Raw genomic sequence first — 12,395 nt, 5'->3', positions numbered from 1 at the left:
AACTACAAGGCTATCCTCTTCTTCCTTTATGCTCTGGGATTTATCCTTGAGCTGCCAGATTGGATATCAGCTTTTCCAAGATATAGTGATTCCTGCGTCCATTGAAAAAACAGGTCCAATTTTACAGCTTAAGGTGTTGGAGCCTGATGGGATCATTGTCCAGTGTCTGATATCGCTGTTATCTGAAATTTGGTTCGTTTTTACAACCCAGTCTGTTGGAGCATGGTGGGATTATTATCCAATGCTTTAAACTACTGCTATCTGGTAAGAAGTGAATCTTTGTGGTGATGGGATATTAACGTCTTTGTGTTTTGAAGAGCACTGAAGTTCCCTTATATTTGGTTCACCCAATTCCCTTGAAGAGCACAGAATTTTTCACATATTTGGTTCACTCAGTTCCCTTTTGTATAAGGGTTTGTCAGTTGGACATTTTTCATGCACATCTTTTTATGCACATTTTTATGTACCTTTTATGAACTGAATCATATATTTTTCACTTTATGAGTCATTTCTTCTAATTTTTTTATTTCTTTTTCATACACTTGTTTTTGTAGGAGTGGACTTTACGCCCTTACATTTTTGTCATGTGTATTTTTGCACTGTGAATATTCTTAAAGTTTAGAGCACCTGTTTCTATTAATTAACTATTAATATTAACTACCACAACAATCTTCTTTTCCTGCAATTTGTATTTCATTTTCTGTTCTTCTTTTTGTTATTATGTATTAATGTGTACCACTTAGGTGTCAAAAGTCAAACTATATTCAAGCTTAAAAATAAGCATTCACATCCAGGTTTAAGAAAGAACCTGGATATTTCACCTTCAATTATTATATCAATATTGTGCAGTTGTATGAATATGTAATTTGCCCAGTTATTTAGCTTACTCTTTAGCTTGAGGGTCAGGAATCAGGAATCACCTTCAGTCCGACAGTTGCCTGACCACACATATTGGGGTTGTATTACTACAGCATAATAGGCTGTTCACTTTGCAAATGAATTTTCACTTAGCTTGGTGCATGAGGTAAAGCTGTCCTGAATTCCATCACCCAGTCATGTGCAAACAAAAATACTTTTTTTTTTCTCTGCAAGTAATTGGGTATTTGCAAAGTAAATTTTCATAACATTCAGTAAACTAGCAAATTCCGCTGCAAAGTGAATTGTCTATTTGTGTTTAGCAAATCAATCCCATTGTTTCCCTTCTCTTGAGAGTACATAGGAGTTTCATATCGCAGAGTTCCACAGTTGTAATCCTTTATGGCTTATTCACGCCAAAATGCAGTGTTGTAAAGGCACGTTTCCCCCTCACTGCACGAGAACATGCTGCCATTGCTAAATGCACGTGGGTGCCATTATATGTTAATGGGAACCCAAAAGTATCTAGCAAACACAACACTTTTGCAGCCACCAAACCACATGCTATGTCAGTACTATGCAGTTTGCTGTGGTGCAATTTGCAAAAGCAGCACCTGCACTACTTTTTGTGCATTGCCATGTATTTGGAAGCCCTTTAAAATTAATGGTCTATCAAAACCGGTACGCACGGGAATGCAGATCAACATTTTTAGCCCTTGTACACACGGTCGGACATTCCGACAACAAAATCCGTCGTATTTTGTCCAAAACTGGTGTTGCATACACACGGTCGGACAAAGTTGACGTGATGACGTTCGTTTCGTTATGACGGGACTACATTCAGGCTAGTAGCCAATAGCTTTGGTCTCGTAATTTGATCTGAGCATGCGTGGCACTTTGTCCCATCGGAATTCTCTACAAATTCTCTACAAACGATCGGACAAAGTCCGATCGGATCATATTGTCGGAAAATTTTATATCCAGCTCTCAAACTTTGTAGGTCGGACATTCCGACAGAAAAAGTCTGATGGAGCCCACACATGGTCGGATTATCCGACAACATGGTCCGATCGGACATTTTCCGTCGGAAATTCCGACCGTGTGTACAAGGGTTTACACTTTTGTGTGTAAGTCCAACCATGACTAGTTCTCCTTAACAAAAAAGTTTCAATGGTGTATCACTGCAATACATGACATGCTTCTATCATCCCAGATGTCGCTTGACATTTTAAAATATTAGTAACAATGCCAGGAAAGACCAGGTAGCAAAAGGCTCTTTTAAACCTGCCTACAATTACAGCTAACCTAAAACAATAATGTAAAAAGCAATGTCCTTCCTAATAGAAAAATTGCTAAAAATGTCTAACTTTAGCAAGCCATCCTTCTTTTGACCAAGGCCATCTAAAGGGGTCCTTAAATAATGTCACAAAAAAATATTAGCTTTCAGACAAATGCCTGTAATAGCTGTGGGTACCTTTAGTGCCAACTTCTGCATAATAAAAATAGCAGCTATACAGATGCACAGATAGCAGCAAAATGGATTGATTTGGAACTAGCTTACACATTTTCAATTTTGTAAACTGCAAGGCTGGAAAAAATATAAAGTTGATTTTAATGTTGCAAGCTTGCTAACAAAAATAGCTGTTGGCGAGGATCTCCTGGAATTGTGCCATTTAATTATAAGAGAAGGCAAGCTGCATTTTTACGCCTCCTAAAATCTCTGCATCTCTAAGGACACACGGCAATGTTCTGCAAATTATTAAACAATGTTATTCTAGTTTTAGAAGTAACAAAATTAAGTGTGATTGACACAATAACCAAATATCACTGTTTATTCTAATCCTATATCCTTATCCAAATAAGTGCAAAACGCTACAGATTTACTATATTATAAATGACTTCTAGTACTGAGAAGATGGTGCATGATTAAGGTGTCCAGATGCATAAGGCTCCAGCTGGACACGCAGGCATGGCTTAAACATCAAATAATGTTTTTTGTAAGATCATTCAACAAACATGCATACTTGAATCACTAATCTTTACACGTTCATGCAGTAGCTCTGGCCCTATTTGATGGGAACCAATAATTACTCCATGAATGATCTCCAGAGATAGGTCTGTAATTTTCACTTCTCTGCCTTTTGGCCATTTTATAGCTATATAGGTATATTTAAACAGCTACTACATATGTTCCATAGCTCCATATTTGGTGACATTGGATGAAATGTTGATCCCTTGTAGTGTTACTAAGATCCTGGCAGAGAGATGCTCTCCTGCATCTGCTGAAGATATAACATGATTCACTTGGAACAAGGGCTGTCTCAAATGCAGCAATGGAAAGAGAAGGTCCCCCTGTTGGGATCTCAGAGATCCTTAACAACAGTCCCAGACCATGGCATGCATGCACACATTATCTCGATTGATGCAATCCATTTTGGGTGCTACTGATGTATAATAGTTAGTAGGGCGTCCAAAGTCAGATTTTATGGCAACCTGTTATAATAAACAGGCTGCCATTGCTGAACTAAAATTGTGTTAGTTGTGTGTCTATTAGGCCACTGACCTGAAACAAGTATGCAGCTCACAAACCCTTACTTTACTTGTTGCATGCTCTTTCCAGATCAACAACTCTGAAAATATTGAAGCCAAATAATACCAGAATGCTGGCATTTTTGAAAGAAGGTCAGCAAAAACAGCATATACATATCTCTAATGACAGATTTTCTTTCAAATACACAGACATCTGACATAGACAGTGATTCAAGACCAGAAATATCCTTTCTAGTGATGATAGTCAGATACACGGTTTTCACCACTGGCTTGCCTATACATCATAACCTCTATGACCTTCAAAACCAGCCATATCTTTAGACTTTAGGTTGAAAATGTTCAACACAGCCAACAGACATTAGCCCAATGGAGAGTTCTGCAGAGTTATCTTCTGCAGTCTGAGCCTGTTAAAAAACTAAGGGAACTGTTGGTAGGTGTTTAATATTAATTGGAACCATAAGGTAAAAAGGTTGGGTGTACTGTGCTCTGCAAGAAGGCAACTCACTGTCAATTATGTCAGATAATCCTTGGGCGCCTAGAAGTTCTCTCAGACGGGACACCTCATCTTTAAGCTCACGGATAAGCCTGTTGTTTGGATCTTCATTAATAACAGCATTGCAACGAATTTGTTTAGCACGATCAGCATATCTGAAGTAAGAAAACAGCATTTGTTAGATATTAACCATAAAACATTTGTTTTTGCTTGTGTCCAGTAAAGAAGAAGTCTACATCACAAAAAAAAGCATGCTGCCATTAAAAATAAATGTGAAAGGATTTGGGTTAATTTCAAATTATACTGGCAACTTAATATAAGCATACCCCACTTTTAAGTACACAATGGGGTTTATTTACTGGAAAGTGCAAAATCAGGCTCAGTTCTGCATAGAAACCAATGAGCTTCCAGGTTTTATTACCACAGCTTAATCGAGCAAGCTGGGGTTAGAAGCTCATTGGTTTCTATGAGAAGTGAGCCTGATTTTGCACTTTCCAGCTTTAGTAAATAAACCCCATTGTGTACTTAAAAGTGGAGTATGCCCGTAATACTATTCAGTTTCATAAACAGCATGACTGAAAATGAACTGCAATTGGCTGCATGTTCACACAAGAGACTTCCTCTCTACTGACTTGTGTACTAATTGGTAAATGATATGATATATCTTTCTGTATTCGTCAGAGTGCATGTATAAGATTATGCACATAATAGGAACAAAGAGATTGTGTATTTTTTAGTGAAGCTTCACCACATTCCCTAAGCTCTAGGAAAAATTAGCGCAACTACACTTGCAACGTGCAGAGTCTATTTGCCTTTAGGCCCGGTTCACACTGCTGCGAGGCCAGACATCGCATGTGATTCGCAGCACACTGCTGTTCACATCACCTGTGATGTCTGTGCGATGCGATTTCAGCCATACAGATAGTATGGCTGATATCGCACTGCATTCGGTCTAAACACGCACAGGACCCTTTTTTTTATTTGAACAGAATCAGATCGCATGGGTGTTCACACCTGTGCGATACGATTCATGTCCGAACTGTCAGTTGACAGTGCGATATGCAAGCTGAACTGGGGGTGCCGTTAACAATGTATTGAGACTCCTCAGCAGTTCGCATATGGCAGTGTGAACTGCCATGCGAGTTGGTGTGATACGGGAACCCGTAGTGGATTCGCAGGGTTCTCGCATTGCAGCAGTGTGAACCAGGCCTAAGAAAAATCAACCCCTGAGTCAGCAGTCAGGTGTCCAGCCTCTGTTGTCAGATTCAGGTATCAAAAGCCATCAGAATCACTTTATACTTTTTAAACTCTGTTCCCTCTCCTTCAGCTCCCCTACTCCCTCCTTTTGTTTCATATTTCCTTATAAATTGCCTCATCATATTTAATGGAACTTTCTAATGTATAAGTTATATTCAAAACACCATGATTACATTTTAATGTAAAAAATGTAAATTTTTTAATATCCAGTGATTTCATTGGGTTTATTCAAAATGTCACTAATGTACTTCGTTTGAATATTTATATGACCCAATTATGGATACCAATTATTAAAGGCTGCTCCAGATAACAATATTGAATGGTGCCAATAATCGTATTATGTGAATATTAAACAGTGATGTTCGGAAACATGCAGGATGGAGCTCATATATTGGGGACAGTGAATATACCCAATTAAATAATTGATAAGCTCTAAAACATGGTTATAAATATTTAAAAAATCTACTTTTTTACATTAAACTACAATAATGGTGCTTTTAAATATGGCTTATGCAAAGTTAGAAAGTTCAATTAGATATGATGGGAAACTGGCATTTTTTTTTTAATTCAGCAAAAGAGAGGGAAGATATGTGTTAAAGGAGAGTAGGATAGAGTTTTTAAAGTAGAAACTCTGCGCCCTGACTGTAACACCTGACTGTAACTCCTGACACTGACACCTGACAAAGGGCTCTTTCAGACTGATGCATTCTTGCTGCGTTTTTACCTTGCTGAAAATGCAAGAAAAACACAATTAAATAAAAATCCTATGGGACTCTTCACACCATTGTTCTGCGGGTGTGGTGTGTTTTAAAAAGTCCTGCACTTTGCATCTTTGGTGAGCTTTTCAAAACTACACCAAAAATGCAGTTCCACCATTGAAATTAATAAAAAACGCATCACAAATGTATCAAATTCACAGCAGTTGTATTTTTGGTGCGCTTTTTGAGTCACGTGTTCATGTTACACAGGTGCATACCGCCAGAGACGCAACAAAAATGCATCAAAAACGCATATGTAATTTAATGCGTTTTTTCAACAGAGTGCTGTGAAAGCACCATAACCGTTGATACTAACACCTGACTGACTGTTGACATCTAGGGGCCTGTTCACACTATGTGGGGTGACTGGTGTACTGGAGCTCATCAGAAGTCACCATTTGCTTTCACACCACAGCAGAGTTCATTCATAGGAATGAATGGAATATCACTTTGGCATTTCAATGTTTAAAAAAACAAAAGAAAAAAAAATTGATACAATTCTTCCCCCCTCCACCACTGGCACAGAACAGGCACTAGTGATCCATTTTATCATATGGGCTAGTGTGAAAAAAGCAATAACTCTGACAGCTGACTGGTTTCTATCGCTGAACCTGACTGTGACTACTGATTGTCTATGGCTTGATAGATTTTTGATGGGTTCAACCATTTAGTTTGTTGAATTCCTAAATACAGATTATAGAAAGAGCATGAAGAAAACTTAGGTATGTCTGAAAATTGACACTGTTCCTAAACCAGGCAAAGCAAAGCGCCCCCCACAAAATATAATTGGTAAAGAAAAAAAAAACATGTGAAGCTCTCCGAATCTCTACAAGTACCATATATCTTGTAACCATGAAACCAACGCAAACACAAATTGTGTTTTTGTAAATTAAAGTAAACTGATTAAATAATTTCATGAAAAAAAAGGTTGACCTGATTTTCTCTTAACATGGGACATTACTAGAATTTTTTTCAATAAAGTTTTAATTAAGGAAAAAGGATATGTATATGGAGTATGGAATGAAAATGTTGAAATATTTCTCTCTCACCCTGACTCAACCCCAAACCCAATCCTTAACATACAAAAATTTCTAACGTTAATCATAACATAACTCCTGACCCTTAACAAATGATACCATGGAACCTATATAATATTGTCGACACAAACATGGGACTTCTATATCGATACTACTAACAACGTTACTTCAAATTTTCTTGAGCTGTAATCCACAATGGCCAACATTTGAACTTAATCTCTAACTTTAATATTAAAAAGAAAATAATTGAAACTAACATAATACTATGACACCTATAACAACAAAGATACTAAATTGAAACTTTCTTTTGCCAAAATCCATGATTCCCAAAACATCAAAAATGCAGAGGCTACAATCCATGGTCCATTGGATTTGACGGTTTGTGTGTGTGTATGGTAGCTAAAGGGAGTCCAAAGACAGATTTTATGACAAGTTTCAGAATTGTTTACATATACTGTTTACTGGAATACATGAATTTCTCACCGGAGGGTACTGAGTGTCTCATCATAGTTGATATCTGCAGGACTTAAAGCAGCTACCATGGCAGTTCGAGAATTTCCACCTGTCAAACAGATATTGTTATTAGGAACCTCAAATATAAAAAATACATAAGGTCTGAGCATTTTCATCGTCATGTACATGTATTGTAAATTAAAAGGAATTTTAGCGTTAATCGAGTGACCCCTGCTTTAAAGCTCTTCTTGGAAGAGATTTACTCAGTCATGTAAGGCCCTTTTTGTAACAAAAAGTTACCTACATTTTGAAATGTAAAGTAACCTATGAGCGCTCTTGATCCATATGAACATAAATTACAATAGTAGTTGTTTACTTTTTGTGAACCCAGATCATAATTATGTAAACTGTGCATATTGTAGGTGCAATCCTATCTTCTTAGGACATGTGTACATGGTCACATAAGATGTTGCCTGAACCCCAAATGCCCCTTTATCTGCTTACAGTGTTCATTAAACCCTAGAGCCGTGTTACCACACTGTGACCATGTGCTTGCCTTTGTTGGCAAGCACACTGCAATGCATCTGAGATGAACACATGCATATGCCCACTATGACAGTAGTTCAATGAACTCTATATACAGTATATAGGTGGTCATTCTGGCTGTACTGAGAGCTGATGAGATTTGTGTGGTCTCTTATATACAACAAATGTACACATATCTTACATTTTGTTTAACAAGGGTAAAGTAGAGCTAAAGGAAAATGTTTTTTGAGATAGAATATAAACCCTGACAGTTTTTTGCCCCTTGTGTTCCATTGGAGAGATTTCCCTTCACTTCCCGTCCCATATCCAAAACAGGAAGTGAAAGGAAATCTCTTAAAAGTGAGGGAAATCACCGGTTGTCACCAGGATCACCGGAAATAGTGTTCCCATTGGAAGATTTCCTTTCTATCTCGGTTCTGGTGACAATCCAAAATTTGGGATTTTCCTTCATTTTAGCTTTTGGTGATAACTGTAAGGCTAAATAAAAAGGGAAAATCTTGTTAACAGGGGCAAAGACACAGAAAAAAAAACCTATTAGATGTTCTAATATCTCTCCACTCTATCCAAAACTATAAAAAAAAGTTGTGTCATTAAGTTATGCTTTAAACTTCCTACTTCCTTCCCTTGTGTAACAAACAGCTGGATTCTCTTCCAACTATTTTATACTCATGGCAGAATTAAGATTTTGATACCTATTAATAAAGCTGATCTGGGCAAAATCTCCAATCATTTTGTCATTATTCTGCAAAAGGGAAATTTGTCTGGCAAAATGTACTTTACGCAAAAAGATCCAGAACATCGACAAAGGAAAAAAGGGATCCACCGCTCCAGGCTGATCCACCAGAGAGCTGATTGCTTCTCCTCCAGACAGGTAGGGGTCCCAGGTGCAGGCTGATTGCACAAGCCAATGGATAGGAAACAGAAAAACTCTGGACAGCCGGATCGAATAAAGTAAACTGTGCCTTTATTTTCTCAAATGAAAAACCTCACATCACACAAATCACAGCAGCAAAGGGAAAAATACAGATCAAAAAGACTGACGCGTTTCACGCTAAAATTAGCGCTTACTCATAGCTGATCATTGTTCTGAATGAAGAGCATATATATATACTAAACAGGTGTCATCACGTGATAGTGTAATTAGGAAGTGAATAACCATGACAGCCGGTGACTCATCAATTTGGAGTCTCCACACATGTGATTCCTGCACTCAGTCGATAGATAATAAAAAGTGAAATGAAAAAAGGAAAACACAGCTTTTCCTTTGTTTTCCTTTTTTCATTTCACTTTTTATTATCTGGTTATTCACTTCCTAATTACACTATCACATGATGACACCTGTTTAGTATATATATATGCTCTTCATTCAGAACAATGATCAGCTATGAGTAAGCGCTAATTTTAGCATGAAACGCGTCAGTTTTTGTTCTGTATTTTTCCCTTTGATGCTGTGATTTGTGTGATGTGAGGTTTTTCATTTGAGAAAATAAAGGCATAGTTTACTTTATTTGATCCGGAGTGCGGCTGTCCAGAGTTTTTCCGTTTCCTATTCAAAATGCACTTCAGATAGATTTCAACAATCTTAGAGCTTTCTTTTTTATATTTCCCTGAAAATGTATACCACAAATCCTTAAGGCTTCTTTTTTTATTTGTGCAGCATTTTACCATTTTCTATCTACTTTTTTGCCTGTATTTACAATAAAAATGATTCTGTTCTGAATCACCAAGGTAAAACAGTGACTGCATAAACAGAGCACATGCAATACAAAAACACTTTATATTTTACACCTATAAATATTAAAGTTAATCATCTATAAAAGTGGATTTTTGTACCCACCAAAAAATGATTTTCTTGGAGTACATTGAGGTACCCTGAGGGACTGGACATTGGCAAATTAAATAATTGTAGGATAACCCCTCCTACTACCAGCATGCTTCGGTTTTCTGGCAAAGAAGTACCAACAGTATGATCATAAATACATATGGGTATGACTTATGCCCCTTAATGGACTCCAAGAAAAGCATTTTTACTGTGAGCACAAAAATCCTATTTTCATTCTCACTCATTGAAACAGGAAGGGAAACCTCCTGACAATTATTTAAATTTTTTTATTTTTTTTGGTGGGGTCCCTAATGAACATCTATACCAGACCCTTATCAAGGCTTGTGGCTTGGCAGGTCAAGCCCCATTTTCTACACCATACCATGCCAGATGCCCTCAACATGAGGGGAGGGTGCCTGGCAAAGCACCTTGTCCTTGTTGATGAGGGCAAGGGCCTCTTCCCTTCAACCCTGACTCAGTGGTTGTGGGGATCTCTGGCCAGGGGGCTTATCAGAATCGGAAAGCCGCTTTTAACAATGTGTAAATAGTAGCCCTTCTCATTCACAAAAAAGTGAAAAGTAAAAAAAACCACACACTGCTAAAATTAAAAAACAAAAAGTCCCACAATAAAAAATCCACTGTCCGTCACATTATCTAGCAATGCAGATTCTCATCAATCACTATGAACAATGTCAGCTGGCCTGCTGAAAAAGAAAATCCTCTGACACGGTCCAATCCCAACATCTGTTTGCCCGTAAATGACAGTTCTGGCAGATGAGACCTAAATAAATGGACCTTCATTGGTCAATAACTTCAGCCAGGAGACCCTTACCTCCTTTCCCTCCTGTTTATACTTAGCTGTCTTCTGCCAGAGCTGTCATTTAAGGGGTGACCAGTCATCCGGATTGGATTGCATTGGCAGCTGGTATTTTTTTGCCATGCATGTGGCCTGGTATGGTTTGAAAGTGGGGGTGGGAAGCATGCTTGCCCCTCCCCCTTTCCTGGCCTGCCAAGTTGAATGCTCGGATAAGGGTTTTGTGTTGTTTTTTAGTGTGAACCCACACTACTTACTGAGTGGGCCTGGTATGAACTATAGAGGAAATCCCCGACAATATATGTTGTTCAGCTCCTGCTGCACAGAATTAAAGTCCAAACTAGAAAAGTTTGATCCTAACCTGTGTCTGGACCATACCAGAAGCTCTTCCCTAGTGGCAGAGATACAGTTGCTTGATTAAAAAAAAAACAAGAAGTACTCACAGATCTAGCAGTGTGGACCTTGACAGGAAATTTGGGAACCTGACCCTTGAGACCAAAAGCTACAACCATCAACCACCTGCTTTATGTGTTTTCTAAGCGAGGAATCAACCAAAGCAGTGGTAAGATCCTTTTTAAGGGATTTTGACCAGTCAAAAATGGTTTGACAGACAGAAGCAGATGAAGGGCAGAACCCACCAGAAGGAGCAGGACCCTAGAAAGGGCTTCCAATGATTTAATCAGTTGGGTCCTAAAGACAAGCATGTCCTCTACCAGAATAGTAAGTGCCAAATCCACAGTGAGAATAGAACACTTTTGCACAAAATCCCCACAAAAAATATACAAGGTTAATAAGCAAAAACAGTAGGAAGCAGTTTATCAGGATGCTTTCGATCTCACTTATACATAGTTGGAAATGCAGATGCAAAAGGAAAGCATTTGTGGCCTCAGGAGTTTAAAACCATGAAAGACTGGTAACAGCAGTGTTAGAACAAAGGGTGATCCTCTACTTTCAGCCACTAATGCTGCAAGCAAATCAGATATGGAATCTGCAGGGGAGGACATGGGTGCACACTTCTGGCCTATGCGATCAGAGTCAGCAAATAACTGTGTGATTTGTATGACAATGGTAAAAACTAAGTTGAAAAGATGGCAGGTTCAGCCATACCCAACAGAGCCAAAGACGATTTAGACTTTAAGAACAGAGGAAAACATAATTCCAAGCTGCAGACAACAGCACCATCAGTAGAGTCCAGGGCAAACTGCCCTGGCACCAAAAGTAGAGTGTGAGTTGGGGGCACTAGTACTGTAGGACTGTCTCCCCCCTTCCCCCTGTCTAGATTGAGACATGTTGTGACTGTGTGGTGGTAAGGCAACATAAGGCAAGGCCTTGGATACTCATTAAACCTGTAAAGCTAGTATCAGGTGAAGATGGCCAGAGGTGGCTAAAGTCACTTTAGCTGGGCAGAAGAAATGCATTAAAGTTCCGCATGGTTCTTTGCAAGCAAGAGCAGCGATGTTTCATCAACAATGCGGGAAAGAGAGCACAGAGAGCACGTGCATGACAGTCTACCCAGCCCATGATGTCAGCGCTCAGTCCCAAGGTGTCAAAACCTTTGTCTTAAAAACCAGCAGAAATTGAGAATATTGGCTCCTAGCAATCTAAGTAAATGAGTTAGCTCCCTGTGATCAGCCTGCGCAGATTACTTACTTAATAAATCTTCAAAGACAAGGCAAGCTGAGGCAATAACACCAGCTCTGGACCTGAACAACACTCTGCTGCTAACTTTTACCTGAACTGAGTCAGGAAAGCACTCTTTACGCAGAACCTAGTGCCCAAAGGTTACTTCTAGGCTGTTCCCAGCAAGATA

General features: G+C 38.6%; 1 protein-coding gene across 13 annotated transcripts in view; it reads right to left on the bottom strand.

Annotated features, from left to right (window-relative positions):
* Positions 1-12,395, bottom strand: part of KIF1A (kinesin family member 1A) — a 220,684-nt gene that overhangs the window by 93,159 nt on the left and 115,130 nt on the right. For all 13 annotated transcript variants that reach the window (XM_077488465.1, XM_077488466.1, XM_077488468.1 and 10 more), the window contains exons 12-13: positions 7,434-7,512; positions 3,911-4,053 (exon numbers count right to left, since the gene is read on the bottom strand). In XM_077488465.1, coding sequence (XP_077344591.1) covers positions 3,911-4,053; positions 7,434-7,512 — 222 coding nt within the window. The remainder of the gene's footprint in view (positions 1-3,910; positions 4,054-7,433; positions 7,513-12,395) is intronic.

The sequence above is a fragment of the Lithobates pipiens genome, unplaced genomic scaffold, assembly GCF_037356315.1.
Source record: "Lithobates pipiens isolate NorthernLeopardFrog02 unplaced genomic scaffold, aLitPip1_a1.2 Scaffold_18, whole genome shotgun sequence".
Taxonomy (NCBI): Eukaryota; Metazoa; Chordata; class Amphibia; order Anura; family Ranidae; genus Lithobates; species Lithobates pipiens.
The sequence above is the reverse complement of the archived record's forward strand: the minus strand, read 5'-3'. Positions and strand labels throughout refer to the sequence as shown.